This window comes from Heptranchias perlo, chromosome 39, assembly GCF_035084215.1.
Source record: "Heptranchias perlo isolate sHepPer1 chromosome 39, sHepPer1.hap1, whole genome shotgun sequence".
Taxonomy (NCBI): domain Eukaryota; kingdom Metazoa; phylum Chordata; class Chondrichthyes; order Hexanchiformes; family Hexanchidae; genus Heptranchias; species Heptranchias perlo.
The window spans coordinates 4,652,662-4,671,598 of NC_090363.1; the positions used below are offsets into that span (position 1 = coordinate 4,652,662).

General features: G+C 46.5%; 1 protein-coding gene across 1 annotated transcript; it reads left to right on the forward strand.

The window, feature by feature from the left end:
* The first annotated feature begins 1,615 nt into the window (after positions 1 to 1,615).
* Positions 1,616 to 7,088, forward strand: LOC137304883 (zinc-binding protein A33-like). The gene is made up of 6 exons (XM_067973676.1): positions 1,616 to 2,142; positions 2,232 to 2,327; positions 2,413 to 2,646; positions 4,542 to 4,564; positions 4,662 to 4,777; positions 6,032 to 7,088. The coding sequence occupies exons 1-6, from the start codon at positions 1,732 to 1,734 to the stop codon at positions 6,577 to 6,579; spliced, it is 1,428 nt and encodes a 475-aa protein (XP_067829777.1). The 5' UTR covers positions 1,616 to 1,731; the 3' UTR covers positions 6,580 to 7,088.
* Positions 7,089 to 18,937: the final 11,849 nt, after the last annotated feature.

Consider the following 18,937-nt stretch of genomic DNA (forward strand, 5'->3'; position numbering starts at 1 on the left):
CCAATTTGAGCATCGGTGAGCAGGTTATTGGTGAGTAAGTGCCGCTTGATAGCAATGTCGATGACACCTTCCATCACTTTGCTGATGATTGAGAGTGGACTGATGGGGCGGTAATTGGCCGGATTGGATTTGTCCTGCTTTTTGTGGACAGGACATACCTGGGCAATTTTCCACATTGTCGGGTGGATGTCAGTGTTGTAGCTGTATTGGAACAGCTTGGCTAGAGGCGCAGCTAGTTCTGGAGCACAAGTCTTCAGCACTACAGGTGGGATGTTGTCGGGACCCATAGCCTTTGCTGTATCCAGTGTACTGAGCCGTTTTTGATATCGCGTTTCTTGATATCACCTGAACTCAGCTGTCCTGGCACTGGCTGCATTCGAGGCAGCCCAATTTTACAAAGGGGGCCTCAAACAGGTATGAGACCCGCTATTTCCATATGCAAAGGGGTCCAACGCCTGTTTCAGGCCTGGGTTCTGGACACCTCATTTACTGCCTTTACCAATATGGCGGGTGGCACATTTCCAATGTGTAATGAGCAACCGCCCTACGGGCACGGCCCCATCAAATTTCTGGGCCCACATGTTTGCCAGATGTTCTGCGACACTTCCCATAAGTATATACAATTGATGAAAGTATATTCCTGAATACAGTGAAGTAGATTTTAGTCTTTATTGCCTGGGTGTTAAGTTACTTGGGCAGAGTACTGAAAGGAAAATGTGGGGCAGAAGATTGTACGAAGATAACAGAAACTTCCTGACTTCCCTTCCATTCATTTCAATAGAAATTTATTTTGGGTTCTGTTACCGGCATCTGATCCGTCCAACCAGATTTTCCTTTCTGCTCCCTGCCCAGGTGATGCCTAATGCCGGATGGTGAAGGTGAAAATCTACCCAATGTTGGATATGATGACAGAAATGGGATATTTTGCACGATACCATTGCACACACAATCTAAGCAACGGAAAAATTTCTTTCAAATCAGCATTGATCTCTCCTCTCCCCTCCTTTTTCTCTCCGTTTTCCCAGCCTGATTAAAATGCCTGTTTGTCTCTCAGTCTGATGGGAGATCCCCGAAAAGTCACAGACTGTCTTTTCTCTTTGTAAATGCGAAACTATTTCATCCAGATGTGAACAGCACTTCCAGAGACTCAAGAATGATCTCAGACTGCGAACCGGGGCTGGATCCACCCACAGAAACATAACACCAGCAGTTTGAATCAGGAAGTACTGAAACTGATCGCAGCTTCCCGACAGCTCCTTGACATTTAGGGCACTTTGTGTTTTAGAGTGAGCAGCTACAATCATTAACACCATTCAGTTTATGTATCTATGTCTTACACCTTGTTTTTCCAGAGGGTTTGCAGACGGCAGCGCGTTTGGTCCGGAGCGAAGTGCAATGAAATCACGATCTCCGCTCATCCCCGCTTCCTCCCTCCCTCTCTCCAATCCCTCTCTCTTCTCCCCTTCTCCTCCCACTGCCCACCCTCCGTGGACCTGCACCCTTCCCGCCTGTTTCAATTATTTCCCCCTCCATCCTCTAACACTGTTTGTCCTTTATACTGCTCCAGGTTTTGTCGCCCCATGTAAAAGTCGACGGGACATGGACTCATTTTTAATAATTTCCTGAGTATTGCAGTGAACTTCATCAGGAAATCGCTGATCTGAAGATGTTCGGCAGCTCAGTAACAATGAAACTGAAAGGGGTTTGAATCAGGAAGTGTTGAGTGTGAACATGGCTTCTGGACAGCATGGCGAGAGTTTCACCGAGGATTTAAATTGTCCCATCTGTCTTGATTTCTTCACCGATCCAGTTATACTGGAGTGTGGACACAACTTCTGCCGCTCCTGTATCACACAGTGTTGGGGAAAGAAGGAGATAAACTCCTGCCCGGAATGTAGAGAGGAGTTTCCGGAAAGAAACCTCAGGGTTAATCGGGCCTTAGCGAGTCTGGCCGAGAAAGCTCGAAAATTAAACCTGAATCCGAAAGAGAAGGAAAATAAACTTCACTGTGAGGAACATCAGGAAGAACTGAAGCTGTTTTGTGAAACTGACCAGAAATTGATCTGTCTTATTTGTCGAGATGCCCGAGATCACAGAGATCACCGCTTCATGCCGATTAAAGAAGCTGTTGAAATGTACAAGGTAAAATGGAACAGATTTGATCACCTGATTATTTTATCACATTTTCATGGTCTAACACTTTATTCTGTGATTTTCTATCCCAATCCCAGGATCAGCTGAAATCTTCCTTAGATTCTCTCACAGGGAAGAAAACAGCGATTCTAAAAATAGAACAGAAGCAAAAACAGAAGATTTCCGAAGTTAGGGTAAGGACTCCCAGTGCTGATTTTGTGGGATTTTGGTTAGTTTTGTCCCTTTATACATTATTATTTTTCACATTTCATTTTGTAGGAACAGTCGAACTGTCTGCAGACCCGCATCACATCCGAGTTCGCTAAAATGCACCAGATTCTCACTGAGAAAGAGCAGCGTTTAATCAGAGATCTCAGGGAACAAGAGGGGAAGATTCTAGAAACAATGGAGGAAAATCTTCGAGAAATTCAAGAGAATTTAAATTCAATTCAGGAGAAGCTCTCAAAGTTGCAAAAACAGATGGACCAAAAAGACGGACTGATATTTCTGAAGGTGAGGATTATATTTCAGTTTAGTTCAGTGAAAGTCCACACAGTCACAAAATGATGGGCGAGAATTTTGAAATAAATGCAGCATTTCCCAATAATTCAAAACTGATTTAAACCAATCGATTGTTTTGTGTATCCCGGGGCGGATCTGCTATTGTCACCGAACTAATTGGCCTCCCACAATATCTACAGAATCCCGGGAATATCTGTAACCCCACCCCCCCGGGAATGAGTTGCTGTGATCTTGACACTTAGGTTTTTATTATTTCTGTGTTTCCCAAATTTAATATTCTCCTGAAACTCACATTACATTCCAGTTACAGTTACATTTGGAAAGTCTGTGTGTGTCTGGTACAGTGGGTCTGGAAATTACTGGGGGTAATTTTAACCCCCAAGAATGGGTGGGTGGAGGGCAGGTGGGTAGTAAAAATAGTTGATTTTTGGAGCAGGACCACATCCTGGCTCCAACGCGCCCACTTCCGGGTTTAACCCAGGCACGTTTGGATGCACGCGCGCAACAGAAGTCCGGAAGTCCCGTCCCCACTTAAAGTCGGCGGGCCGATATTTAAAGGGACAATGTACCTCATTGCGATAGTTGAGGTACTTAATTTTTGGTGTATTAAAATGTGAAACAAATTTAACCTTACCTGTTCGAGTTTCCCATCGCTTCTGATTCACGTCAGGTGAAAGCAGACGGGAAGGGCTGGATCCATGAGGTGAGTGCTTTTACTGCACTGCTTGTGGGTCAGGAGCAGGAGTGCTTCATCCAGGCCCAACAAGTTCGCCTGGCACGATCGGACCCCCGCGATCAGTCGACCACCCCCTCCTGATGGCCGAGACGCCTCCATAGCTCTGACTCCTCCCGACCTCTGATCTTCTGGTGACCTAGTCACCTTCCAGCTTGCGATGTCCTCCACAGCCCACGATCTCTCCCTCCTTCCTCTCCAATTCCTAGGCTGGCTGGTTGCCAGGTGCAAAACCCGGAAGTAAAATTTATTGCTCTCATTAAGGTTGCGATCGCAGATTGCTACCCGCCAATTTATCTTCTGGGTTTTGCATCAGATTATCTTCCCCCCACTCCCTTCCTGCCTCCATGTTAAAATCATGCACACTGTGTCTGAGTGTGACTGACATTGATTCCTGGAACCTGACACACAAAGAAGATTTATCAACTATTTCTATCAGCTGCTCTTAATAATTTTGGTGTAATTTCTGTTCTCTGGTTTTTAAACATATCCTACATAGAATTGCATAGATTTTTACAGCCCAGAAGCAGGCCATTCGGCCCAACTGGCTTTTGCCACCGTTTATGCTCCACACGAGCCTCCTCCCACCTTACTTCATCTAACACTATCTCTTATCCTTCTATTCCTGTCTCCCTCATATACTTATCTAGCTTCCCCTTAAATGCATCTATGTCATTCACCTCAACCACTCCATGCGGTGGTGAGTTCCACATTCTAACCACTCTCTGAGTAAAGAAGTTTCTCCTGAATTCCTTATTGGATTTATTAGTGACTATCTTATATTTATAGCGCCTGGCTTTGGACTCCCCCACAAGTGGAAACATCTTCTCTACATCTACATTATCGAACACTTTCATAACTTTAAAGAGCTCTATCAGGTCACCTCTCTGTCTTCTTATTTCTAGAGAAAAGAGCCCCAGCTTGTTCAGTATTTCCTGATAGTTCCTGTCAGTTCTGGTATAACTCTTGAAATTTTTTGCACTTTCTCCAGTGCTTCTATATCCTTTTTGTAACATCATCTTTCTATCTGCGTGTCATCAGCAGTAAGAATTCGGAATTATCAGCAGCTTCTAACAATTTGGGTTTAATTTCTGTTGTTCGAATATAGATGGTCAGTCTCTGTCCACTCAGATTTGTGTTTTATTTATTTCAGGAGGAAACTTGTCAGAAGATGAGGTAGGAAATGCTCTTTACTGAAACTCTGCACAGTTTCGTAAAATAACTCAGAAAAGTTTTCATGGTCAATTTATAATGAACTGTTTGATATTTACAGGATTAGCGAGGATGGTCATACACTGTCATTAGCAGATGCCGCCCTGTCTATCGAAAAATTCAACGGCCCTTTACAGTACATGGTGTGGAGAGAAATGATTGATGTCATTAACTCTGGTAAAACTGATATAGGTTCCTTTGTCCTGATTTATAATTCATTTTTATGTATATCATCAAATTATATCAAAGAAAGTACTAAGTATTGCAAAGGATCGTGGTTAAAACAGGCCCTGCATAGAATTAAAGCGTTATTCATGCTCCAAATCCACTTTCTATAAAGCATCTCCTTCAACTAGTCAGCTGAAAATTTTAGCTCTCCCAATATGACCAACACAGGGACCCTCAGATAAATCACTGCCTCCAGAAACCTGCAATACTTTGCAAACTTCAGCAAGAGCCAACTCCCCACCCCCCCTCCCAGCGGAACCTTTCCTCCTCTACAATACGACATCCTCCTGACGTATCTCCACCTTGTTTGCCAGACTCATGTCCATGGCCAAGGTTGGAACAGGAAGCCTGTGGAAGCATGGGAACGAGGCTTTGTCTACCCTTTGAGGGAGGAGGAGTGGCGAGGGGTATGGAGTCAGCTGGTGCTCACTGTGGACATGGGGAGCAAGCACTGGATTGCAATCCAGTTCCTGAAAGTGTCACAAAGGCTTATTCTTTCAATAGTTTTGAGAAAACATTCCACTTGCCCAAGACAAATGTCTTTTATTCTTCCAGGGAGGGTATCAGGATAGAGGTATGACAGTGGGGCATCACACTGAATAGCCGCTGCTGTTATGCTTCTGTGCTAGCTGTTCTTATTTCCATTCCCTCTGCTGAGTTTTTTTAAAAACTTAGTTTCCCTCCGCTCTCTCTTCTTTTACTCTTCCTTCCCTTCTTTCTTTCCCTTTGGTATCTGTATCTTCCCCTCGCCCCTCTTCGATCGCATTGATTGGTGATGTGATGGTTGCAGGGGTGACATCTCCGGGCCAAGACTGTGTCTCCAAGCCACATCGGAGCCTCTTGGTGCCGATTCCTTGTGTATGTCTACAGGCCCGTGGGTCACTCTGCAGGGGCTGAGAACCGCAGGGGACTGAGGGGCCGCAGGGTTCCTTGCAGTGGGTCGGGGTTGAAGCAGGACACCAGGGGCTGAAGAAAGGCAAAAATAAAACACAATGTGTGCCCAGTCCCCACTCAGCTCTTACCGGGTTGGGAAGTCAGAGCGCTCCCTGGGTGGGAGCAGATTCCAATAACAGAACCTGGAGCCCTTTAAAAACACTGGAGGTCCCAGGAATCCCTTGAGTGGGCACTTTAAATAGGAAAGTGTTTGAATGAATCACAGCAACAAACTAAATCACTGACTGTGTTATTTTAACTTTTCCCCAGCTCCAGCCTCTCTGACTCTGGATCCGAACAAAGCCCATCTCTGGCTCATCGTGTCTGAGGACCGGACCAGTGTGAGACTTGGAGACAAAGGGCAACGGCTCCCTGACACCCCGGAGAGGTTTGATCGCAGGGCTTGTGTCCTGGGATCGGAGGGATTCACATCAGGGAGATGCTACTGGGAGGTGGAGGTGGGGAACAAGACTGAGTGGCGTGTGGGAGTGGCCCGAGAGTCTGCCAAGAGGAAAGGGGAAATCGACTTGAGACCTGAGACCGGATACTGGACTGTGCGGCTGTTCCCCAGAAGAGGCTATTTTGCCGGCAATTCTACATCGACCCCCCTCACCCCAAGTGTGAAGCCCCGGAAGATCGGGGTGTACCTGGACTACGAGGGCGGACAGGTGTCATTTTACAATGCGGACAACATGTCCCACCTCTACACTTTTACCCACACTTTCACCGAGAGAATCTTTCCAATCTTCAATCCGGGACTGAATGACGGCGGGAAAAATTCAGCACCGCTGACAATCTGCAGGGTTGAATGTCACTAACAGGTCTATCCCATAATTCCACACTGCCTACCTGCCTCTTGCCAGCTGGAAACTGCTGAGCGTCAGTCTCAGTCACAGATGGTGCGGATGGTCCAAATGTCACCTGAGGTCAGGGCGGGTACAACCGAGTGACAATGTCTTGTTGGTGATATTTGTTTGTTTAATCGAGGCAATGGGACAAATTCGTGGCAACTGCTCCAGAGATTTCTGTAAAATTAAATTATAAAACCTCAAGATCATCTAGAACCATCGAGATGCAGAGACAGAGGAGAATTAAAATATGGCCAGTGCTGGTTGGCAAAGAACTTGGAGCATGAGGGGGAGGATCCAATTGTTGTGGTCCACGTAGGAACCAACGACATAGATAGAACTAAGAATGAAGTTCTGCTGAGGGAGTTTGAGGAGCTAGGATCTAAATTAATAAGCAGAACCTTAAAGGTAATAATCTGTGGATTACTACCTGAGCCAGCGCAAATTGGCATAGGGTCAAGCAGATCAGAGAATTAAATGTGTGGCTCAAAGAGTGGTGTGGGAGAGGGGGGTTTCGATTCATGGGGCACTGGCACCAGTACTCGGGAAAGAGGGAGCTGTTCCGTTGGGACGGGCTCCACTTAAACCGGGCTGGGACCAGTGGCCTGGCGAATGGAATAACTAGGGCTGTAGACAGGGTTTTAAACTAAAAAGGGGTGGGGGGGGGTGTCAGATGAAGGGAAATTTAGAAATCTAAGGAGAAAAGACAAAGCAATAGAGTAGTGTAGCGACTTAGGTAATGAAAAGCAGAGTGTGACAGGAAGGGACAGAGAGTTTAAGGGAAACAGTGCATTAACAAATAAGGTCAAAGCAGGGAATAATGGTAAAAAGTTAAAATTAGAGGCTTTTTATCTGAATTCACAAAGTATTCGTAACAAGATTGACGAATTAGTGGCACAACTAGAGATAAAAGGGTTTGATCTAATTACAGAGACATGATTGCAAGGTGACCAAGATTGGGAACTAAGTATTCCAGGGTACTTCGGAAAGACAGACAGAATGGAAAAGGTGGTGGCAGGGGGGGGGTTGCCCTGATAATAAAGGATGACATAAGAACAGTAGTGAGAAACGACCTTGGCTCAGAGGATCAGGAAGTAGCATCAGTATGGACATAAGAAATAACAAGGGGCAGAAATCACTGGTGGGAGTATTTTATAGGCCCAACAGTAGTTAAACCGTTGGACAGAGTATTTAAGAAACATTAGGAGCTTGTAACAAAGGTAATGCAATAATCGTGGGGGATTTTAATCTTCATATAGACTGGACAAATCAAATTGGCAAAGGTAGTCTGGAGGATGAGTTCATGGGATGCATTCGAGACAGTTTCCTAGAACAATATGTCATGGAACCAACCAGGGAGCAGGCATTTTTAGATCTTGTATTGTGTAATGAGACAGGGTTAATTAGTAATCTCATAGCAAAGGATCCTCCGGGGAAAAGTGATCATAATATGATAGAATTTCACATTGAGTTTGAGAGTGACATACTTGAGTCTGAAACTAGAGTCTTAAACTTAAATAAAGCCAATTACATACGTATGCAGGGGGGGGGGGGGGGGGGAGCGGCGCGAGTTGGTTAAGGTAGATTGGGAAATTAGATTAAAAGGTAGAAGGTTAGATAAGCAGTGGCAGACATTTAAAGAAATATTTCAAAATTCTCAACGAACATACATTCCATTGAGAAATAAAAACCTCCACGGGAAAAGTGATCCATCCGTGGCTAACTAAAGAAGTCAAGGATAGTATTAGATTAAAAGAAGAAGCTTTTAATGTTGCCAAGAAGAGTAGTAAGCCTGGGGATTGGGAGAGTTTTAGAAACAGCAAAGTACAATCAAAAAATTGATAAAAAGGGAGAAAATAGAATATGAAAGTAAACTAGCAAGAAATATAAAAAGATTGTAAGAGTTTCTACGAATATGTAAAAAGGAAGAGAGCAGCAAAAGTAAACATTGGTCCCTTAGAGGCTGAGACAGGAGAAATTATAATGGGGAATAAGGAAATGGCAGAGACATTCAACAAATATTTTGTATCTGTCCTCACAGTAGAAGACACAAAAAACATACCAGAAAAGAGTGGGGAACGAAGGGGATAACGAGAGTGAGGAACTTAAAGCAATTAATATCAGTAGAGAAAAAGTACTAGAAAAACTAATGGGACTAAAAGCCGACAAATCCCCTGGATCTGATGGCCTACAGCCTAGGGTTCTAAAGGAAGAGGCTACAGAGAAAGTGGATGCATTGGTTGTGATCTTCCAAAGTTCCCTAGATTCTAGAACGGTCCCAGTGGATCGGAAGGTAGCAAATGTAACCCCGCTATTCAAGAAAGGAGGGAAAGAGAAAACAGAGAACTACAGGCCAGTTAGCCTGATATCAGTCATTGGCAAAATGCTGGAATCCATTATTAAGGAAATGGTAACAGGGCACTTAGTAAATCATAATATGATTAGGCAGAGTCAACATGGTTTTATGAAAGGGAAATCGTGTTTAACAAATTTATTAGAGTTCTTTGAGGATGTAACTAGCAGGGTAGATAAGAACATAAGAACATAAGAAATTGGAGCAGGAGTAGGCCAATCGGCCCCTCGAGCCTGCTCCGCCATTCAATAAGATCATGGCTGATCTGATCCCAACCACAAATCTAAAGAAGACAAGAAGTCGGAGCAGGACCCGGCCACATAGCCCCTGGGCCCTCTCCGCCACCCACAGGGCATTGACCGATCTGAACTCAGCTTCATGTCCAATTTCCTGCCCGCTCCCCATAACCCCTAATTCCCTTTACTTCTAGGAAACTGTCTATTTCTGTTTTAAATTTATCTAATGATGTAGCTTCCACAGCTTCCTGGGGCAGCAAATTCCATAGACCTACCACCCTCTGAGTGAAGAAGTTTCTCCTCATCTCAGTTTTGAAAGAGCAGCCCCTTATTCTAAGATTATGCCCCCTAGTTCTAGTTTCACCCATCTTTGGGAACATCCTTACTGCATCCACCCGATCAAGACCCTTCACAATCTTATATGTTTCAATAAGATCGCCTCTCATTCTTCTGAACTCCAATGAGTAGAGTCCCAATCTACTCAACCTCTCCTCATATGTCCGCCCCCTCATCCCCGGGATTAACCGAGTGAACCTTCTTTGTACTGCCTCGAGAGCAAGTATGTCTTTTCTTAAGTATGGAGACCAAAACTGTATGCAGTATTCCAGGTGCGGTCTCACCAATACCTTATATAACTGCAGCAATACCTCCTTGTTTTTATATTCTATCCCCCTAGCAATAAAAGCCAACATTCCGTTGGCTTTCTTGATCACCTGCTGCACCTGCATACCAACTTTTTGATTTTCTTGCACTAGGACCCCCAGATCCCTTTGTACTGCACTACTTTCCAGTCTCTCGCCATTAAGAAAATAACTTGCTCTCTGATTTTTCCTGCCAAAGTGCATAACCTCACATTTTCCAATATTATATTGCATCTGCCAAATCTCCGCCCACTCACCCAGCCTGTCTATATCCCCTTGCAGGTTTTTTATGTCCTCCTCACTCTCTACTTTCCCTCCCATCTTTGTATCATCTGCAAATTTTGATATGTTGCACTCGGTCCCCTCCTCCAAATCGTTAATATAGATTGTAAAGAGTTGGGGACCCAGCACCGACCCCTGTGGAACACCACTGGTTACTGGTTGCCAGTCCGAAAATGAACCATTTATCCCAACTCTCTGCTTCCTGTTTGATAACCAATCCTCCACCCATGCCAGAATATTACCCCCAATCCCGTGATTTTTTATCTTAAGTAATAATCTTTTATGTGGCACCTTGTCGAATGCCTTCTGGAAGTCTAAATACACTACGTCCACTGGTTCCCCTTTATCCACCCTATACGTTATATCCTCGAAGAACTCAAGCAAATTTGTCAGACATGACTTCCCCTTCATAAAGCCATGCTGACTTTGTCCTATTAAATTATGCTTATCTAAATGTTCCGTTACTGTCTCCTTAATAATAGACTCCAAAATTTTACCCACCACAGATGTTAAGCTAACTGGCCTATAATTTCCAGCCTTCTGCCTACTACCCTTTTTAAATAACGGTGTTACATTAGCAGTTTTCCAATCTGCCGGGACCTCTCCTGAGTCCAGGGAATTTTGGAAAACTATCACCAAAGCATCCACAATCCCTACTGCCACTTCCCTCAAGACCCTAGGATGGAAGCCATCAGGTCCAGGGGATTTATCCGCCTTGAGTCCCATTATTTTACTGAGTACCATCTCTTGAGTGATTTTAATCGTATTTAGCTCCTCCCCCCCGAGAGTCCCCTGTTTGTCCAGTGTTGGGATATTCTTAGTGTCCTCTACTGTAAAGACTGAAACAAAATATTTGTTCAGCATTTTTGCCATCTCCATGTTTCCCACCATTAATTTCCCGGTCTCATCCTCTAAGGGACCTATGTTTGCCTTAGCCACCCTTTTTCTTTTTATATAACTATAGAAACTCTTGCTATCTGTTTTTATATTTTTTGCTAATTTCTTTTCATAATCTAACTTCCCTTTCTTAATCAATCCTTTAGTTACTTTTTGCTGTCTTTTGAAGAATTCCCAATCTTCTATCCTCCCACTAAGTTTGGCTACCTTATATGTCCTTGTTTTTAGTCGGATACTATCCTTGATTTCTTTACTTAGCCACGGGTGGCTGTCATTTCTTTTACACCCTTTTTTCCTCAGTGGAATATATTTATTTTGAAAGTTGTAAAATAACTCCCTAAATGAACACCACTGCTCATGTACCGTCTTACCCTTTAATCTATTTTCCCAGTCCACTTTAATCAATTCCGCTCTCATACCATCATAGTCTCCTTTATTCAAGCTCAGTACGCTTGTTTGAGAATCAACCTTCTCACCCTCTAATTGGATATGGAATTCAACCATGTTGTGGTCGCTCGTTCCAAGGGGATCCTTAACTAGGACATTATTAATTAATCCTGACTCATTACACAGGACCAGGTCCAAGGTTGCCTGCCCCCTTGTAGGATCAGTTACATACTGCTCAAGAAATCCATCCCTGATGCACTCAATGAACTCGTCCTCAAGGCTGCTCTGCCCAATTTGATTTGTCCAGTTAATATGATAATTAAAATCCCCCATAATTATGGCTGTTCCCTTATTACATGCCCCGACTATCTCCTGATTAATACTTCTTCCAGCAGAGTTGCAACTATTAGGAGGCCTATATACTACGCCCACTAATGTTTTTTTTCCCTTATTATTCCTTATCTCCACCCAAACTGTTTCATTATCTTGATGCTTTGTCCCAATATCATTTCTCTGTATTACAGTGATTCCTTCCTTTATTAACATAGCCACCCCACCTCCCCTTCCTTCCTGCCTGTCCTTCCTGATTGTTAAATACCCTGGCATATTTAATTCCCAGTCGTTGTCACCCTGCAGCCATGTTTCTGTAATGGCCACAAGATCATACCCATACGTAGTTATTTGTGCCGTTAACTCGTCCATTTTATTACGAATGCTACGTGCATTCAGATAAAGAACTTTCAAATCTGTTTTGTGACGCTTAGTTCCTGCTTTTTCCTTTTTTAACACTTTACCTATTACTCCATACCTTCTGTCCCTTCCTGTTACGCTTTCCTCTCTCTCCCTGCTCAGGTTCCCAACCCCCTGCCACTTTAGTTTAAACCCTCCCCAACAGCACTAGCAAACACTCCTCCTAGGACAGCGGTCCCGGCCCTGCCCAGGTGCAGACCGTCCGGTTTGTACTGGTCCCACCTCCCCCAGAACAGTTTCCAGTGTCCCAGGAATTTGAATCCCTCCCCCTTGCACCATTCCTCTAGCCACGTATTCATTTGAAATATCCTCCTATTTCTACTCTGACTAGCACGTGGCACTGGCAGCAATCCTGAGATTACTACCTTTGAGGTCCTATTTTTTAATTTACCTCCTAACTCCCTATATTCTGCTTTTAGGACCTCATCCCCTTTTTTACCTATATCGTTGGTGCCTATGTGCACCACGACAGCTGGCTGTTCGCCCTCCCCCTCCAAAATGTTCTGTAGCCGCTCCGAGACATCCTTGATCCTTGCACCAGGGAGGCAACACACCATCCTGGAGTCTCGGTTGCGGCCGCAGAAACGCAGATAAAGGGGAACCAGTTGGTGTAGTATATTTGGATTTCCAAAAGGCATTCAATAAGGTGCCACATTAGAGGTTGTTATGCATAACCGATGATGAAGTACCCGATGTCTAAATGGTGCAAACAGAGCGGCTGTAGCAAATGCTGGTTTTGGGGAGTCTGGAGGAGCGCTCCTGCTCCTCCCAGTCCCACAGTAATGAAGGGGAACTTTCCTTTGGGATCCTCCCAAAGGAAAGGGAGGATTTCCTTTGGGAGGAACCTGATAGCTGATAGTGCTTGGAGTTTGCATTGTGCACGCTCTGCCCAGATCAGTCAAAAAATGTTAATTGGGAAAAGCTAGGGTTGTGCTCCTTAGAGCAGAGAAGATTTAGGGGAGATTTGATCGAGGTGTTCAAAATCATGAACAGTTTTGATAGAGTAAATAAGGAGAAACTGTTTCCAGTGGCAGAAGGGTCGGTAACCAGAGGACACAGATTTAAGGTGATTGACAAATGTAAGATTCTCAAAATTCACAGATCCCCCAGAGAAAAACCCTAAAGAAATTCACCTTTACCCTGAGTATGGGAAAACTTGACTATAATCCTAAAATGGAAGGATAGTTGAGAGGTCACCAGACAAAATCAACAACACACACTGTGGAGCTTAAGACATGTCTCTGTTTTAATGCAAAGCCCACAGCAGGTGGTCGACACTCAGCACGAATTCAAAAGGCAGTCAGCCATTGAAAGAGGCAACTTTCCAGACTGGATGCCATGCTTTTGTTTTAATGCAAAACCTATCAACACCTAGGACGTTGGATACAAAAGGAAGCCTTATGTGACAAGCTCTAAATCAGAATTAAAACAATGACACATTGGGAGAAGCAATCTGCAATATGATTGGGACCATCAAAAGGCCATCAAAGAACTTTGTAAGAACTGTTTTAAAACATGATGTGGAGATGCCGGTGATGGACTGGGGTTGACAATTGTAAACAATTTTACAACACCAAGTTATAGTCCAACGATTTTTATTTGAAATCTACAAGCTTTCGGAGGTTTCCTCCTTCATTTACCTGAGGAAGGAGGAAACCTCCGAAAGCTTGTAGATTTCAAATAAAAATCGTTGGACTATAACTTGGTGTTGTAAAATTGTTTACAATTGTTTTAAAACAGACCATTGTAGGAGAGACAGCCACAAGGCGAAGGCTCTCTCTCTGGCTTGCTGGGCTGCTTGTGTTGGTTCTGTCTGTCTCTGAAAGGAAAGCAGTTTCCAGCAGACAACAAGGAAAGCAGTTCGACAGGGAAGGTCAGCAGCTCGAGAAGCAGGCCGACACACAAGAAGAAACCAGAGCAACAGTCCCAGTGACCGTCAGACACCTCACAGCAACAAGGGCCTTACGAAACAACCAACCGAATATTACCACCAACCAACCGGGTAATATTGAGCCACTGCGACCAAAGAGAACCAACTCGGGAGAAAACCGAAGACCCGCAAAGTTACCACTCTACAATCTATTTCTGACTTACCTCTGGGTGAATTACTGTCAAGGTTTCATTTGGTGAGCATTATCCCTGGTCCTTTAGAGTCCAACCTAGCTAATACAGTGGGATTGGGAGGGGTGAGGTATCCTTCCACTGTAATTTCTCTCGTGTGTACCGAAGTGTTCCCCATTTTATTAGAGTGTTAAGATTCTTGTGTTGTATTTCCTCTCTTGAATAAAGGTCAAAGTTTCTTGCACCAAAACCAGTTGTCTGCTGCACTTTTTGTCACAACCCCCAAATAAGTCCAAGGTCTAGAACCCAGGCAGTGGGAGCGATTCGGACCGCTCAGTAGTCAGAGGTGAAGCTGACACACGCCACCACCCCCTACAAATGGCGACCCAGATGGGACCTTGGCAAAAGGGATGTGACACAGTGGACACTGATTTGGAAGAGAGAACTGTAATTGAAGAGAGGATTTCAGATTATGTGTTCAGTAAGGTGAATATGGGAAAAAAGTGGGTCACTAATCTGTTAAAGGCTGGGCGCCCGGTAGATGCTGCAGCTAAATGGACAGAAGGGAAGGATCATAAAAAATCCATAGAAAAGGCAGTCTGGCTGGTGTGCTTCAAGAAACAGATCCAGCTTTTGGACAGGCTCGTTGAAGCATAGGCAGCTGATATTCGGCAGTCAGCCGTTGAAATCCAAACAAAGGCCCTAGCAGGGGAGAAGTTACTGTTAGCATTGCAGACTATGAACCAGGAAAGGGTGCAGTTAGTGGGGGAGCATAAGATGCAGCAGGAATATTTACAGTGTCAGGTCACTGAGGCCAAGAACAACGAGCTGAGGTTGCGGGAGAAGAATGCCCGCCTGGCAAGTCAAGTAATAGAGCAGGAGGAGAAAGTAAAAGGCTTACAGGCAGCCTATAAGATAGTGAGCGCACAGAGGTTTGAGGATGCAGACCATGGCCCCTGCCAGAAGCAGATAGAGAGTCTGAACCTTGCTCTAAGGACGGCAAAAAACATGGTATGCCTCATAAGCCCTAGTGCAGCCCAGGTCGACTTCACAGGGGACCTGGGGAGAACGGTTCAGACACCACAGGTAGTGCCAAGGGACGATCCGGTTGAGGAGCAGGAGGGCCCACGACCACCACCCGTAGCGCCAAGCTTTAGCGAAATCTGGCAGGAGAGGGGGTTGGAATTAAGGGCAGAAGCTGAGGAGGAAAACCCCCAGCAAGAGAGGCTGGGACCGGGGCCGATGTGCCCTGCCCGCCAGCAAAGGTTCGGCCCACCCGCTGATAACGGGGATGAGGGACCCCTCCAAAACCAGTTTGTAGTTCCCCACGGCACCCAACAGCTTAGGGCCATGGTAAGCCATTTAACTAATCTTGCTGCAAATGGGGACCCCTCGGTCCACTTCAGGGAAGTGGAACAAGCAGCAAGCATCAACGAGTGCAATGATGCTGAACAGGCCAAAATGCTGCTATTCTCCCTGGAGAGTAAGCTCTTCCAGTCCCTCTCTGACCAATGTAAGAGGGGACAGTGTAATTATGAGGAGCTCAAGGAGGAAGTTCTTGAGGCCATGGGGATGAATGAGGGAAGTCCTTTCTCCCGGGTGGAAAAAACAGTGCAGCTCGTAGGAGAAACCCCGCAGGCTTTTGCAGACAGGTTGTGGCCGGTGTATAGGAGCGCATGCAGTGGGACGCCTAACCGAGCTAACCTGGACCAGGATCAGCGGGCCCACTGGCTCCGTTGCCTAGTGGCAAACAGCTTGCCACAGGTCAGGGCCGCGGCAGGAATGTGGTTTGACCCAAAGAATCCCCTGACTACCGAACTCACAGTGGTCAGACAATTGACCATAGCTTACCGTAATAGTAAAGGAACCGATGCACACCCACCAAAAGGGAAAGTGCATGAAATGAAACCCGGCCAGGGTAGGAAGGAGTGGCATCAGGAAGGGAATAACCCTTCCAGCACAAAGATCAACTGTTATGGGTGTGGGAAGGATGGACACTGGAGGAAGGAGTGTAAGAATCCTTGGAAAGATAACAAGGGAAAGAATTCCTCAACCCCAGCCCAAAAGGCAGAGACAGGAATCCCTCCCGCCACGGTCGAGTCATTTTTGGATGCCATGAGAACCCTATTGACTGGCCCAGGGAAGGTAGCAGCCACCACCGGCGCTCTGACCCCATCAGCCCCATCTAACCCACAACCCTGACTAGAGCCAGCGCAGCCTGTTTACCTGTGTTCCCTAACCTACGACTTATGGAAGAGACCCCTCGTTGAGATGGAGGTAGAAGAGGTAAAGGGGACCTATCTGTTGGACATGGGAGCATCATGTACCGTGATCCATTCAGCTAACCCCACCACCTCACCTCTATCTAATGGGGTCCCATACAGTCTGTCGGGATTCACAGGTAAAGAACAGGCTGGCTCATTTTCCATCCCGCTGAACATTCGTTTAGGAACACTCCGCTCTAAGTGGACCTGTATCCTAATGAAGTGGAAAGTGGAGAGTGGAAAAGGGATCCTGGGAGCAGACTTTATTGTAGGCCACGGGATCCTAGTGGATTTGAGGAATCACTGCCTGTGGGGGGCAAATACAGGAAAGGAAGGCGGAGTAGTAGTCATCCCAGGGAAACAGGGGAAGGGGACCCTGTGCACCATGAAGCCTAAAGAAGGTTATAACCTCGAACTCATGGTCAGCAATACCCCAAGGGAGTTCCAGGCATTTGTGCGAGCCCACCTAGCCACATTTGCCACACACAAACACGACTGTGGGAGGGTCAACGGGTTCGAGGTCAGTGTAGATGGGGACCCTATGGCCCGACCACAAAAGCAATATAACTTCCCCAGGGAAGCGGAGCCAGACATGGAAGCAGCCATGTCCTCTTTAGTGCAACAGGGCATCCTGAGACCGATAGCCACCCACGTGAACTCTCCACTGTGGCCGGTTAGAAAACCGGACAACTCCTGGAGGGCCACAGTGGACTATCCGAGCCTGTGCACCTACGGTAGCAGCAGTTGCCGACCTGATAGGAAGTATCCCAGCATCCGCGACCACTTTCACGGTGCTGGATATCTCCAACGGGTTTTGGTCCATCCCTTTAAGGAGAGAGGATCAGTACAAGTTTGCCTTTACCTTCAAAGGGCAACAGTACACCTGGAACTGTCTGCCTCAGGGCTTCCACAATAGCCCCAGCATTTTCCACCAATGCATGGCAAACAGTTTAAAGGGCTTCAGCCAGCCCAGGCAGCTGGTACAATACGTGGATGACCTGCTCCTATTCACCGATTCGAGAGGGGAGCATGGCCCACTTCTGGCCGAACTGCTGGCACTGCTCGGGCAGGAAGGTTTTAAAGTGAACCCAAAGAAAGCACAGATTGGCCAGCAGGAGGTGAAATTCCTGGGCCTGACAATACGCGCTGGGGAAAGGGCCATAGATAAAGCTAGAAGGGAAGCAGTACAGGAGTTACCAGTCCCCAACACAGTCATGGGAGTGAGATCGTTTCTAGGGCTAACCGGGTACTGCAGAGACTTCATTGAGGACTATGCGGCCATAGCAGCCCCTCTGCTCCGACTCCTGCATAAGGGAGTGGAGTGGGTTTGGGATGAGGGTTGCCAGGCAGCATTTGTCAGGTTCAAGAAAGATCTGCAGACTGCACCAGCTCTAGGGGCCATAGATGGAGGGAAAGAGTTCTTCCTGGAGGTAGCAGCCAGCGGGGACAACCTGAGTGCTGTGCTGCTCCAAGAGCGGCATGGCAAGCTGAGACCGGTGGTCTACTCCTCCAGGATACTCACAGATGTGGAGAAGAGCTATTGGGCTGTGAAAAGATCGCTGATCTTTACAGGCACCTCTCCCATCACCCTCCTCACCCATCACACGCCCACCCAGATGCTCCTGGACGGGAGAATCAAGGATGGGACAGTGAGCAGTGCCCGCATTGCTCGCTGGACCCTGCTTCTCTCACAGATAGACCTGAAAGTAAAAGGGCTCTGCGAGCCAAAGCTCGCAGCTAACCTGGTATATCCTGGAACAGCCCACCGGTGTTCCATAGAAGGGGTTTGGGAAGTAAACATAGGTTTACGGGCCGGGATACACCCCACAGGCCATGAAATCTATGTGGATGGCTCCAGCACAGTATCTGCTGGTGAGCGACTCACGGGGTGTGGAGTTTATGACCCAACGGCAAACCTTGCCCTGGCAATTAAGCTCCCCAGCACCATGAGCGCCCAGCGGGCTGAACTGTCCGCAGTAGTGTACGTGGTTACACACCCCGAGATCTTCCCCACCCCATACACGATTTGCTCAGACAGCATGTTCACATGCAATTCGTGTATGGAGTACCTGGCCATCTGGTCCTGCCGCGGATACACCTCCGCTGACGGGAGACCCCTCACAGTGAAACCCTTGCTGGAGAAAATCTTAGCAGCAGTGGGGGAGGAAGGGAGGTTTTCATCCATAAGGTGAAAGCCCATTCCTCCGCAGAACCCCGGAGTGAGGGCAACCGGCAGGCCAACGTGCTAGCTTAGGAGGGTGCCCGCACAGGCACTTTCTGGGACCCATTTGGGTCCCGTCCTATAGCAGCAGTCACGGGTAGGAATGGGACACAGGGGAGTGCAGGGGTAGCTTTAACCCCGGACCTTAGGACGGTCCAAACCCAAGACCCCGTCCTCAAGGCAGTCCTCAGTGCAGAGGCAGAAGGGAAAAGGGCCCTTACAGCACAGCAGCCCTC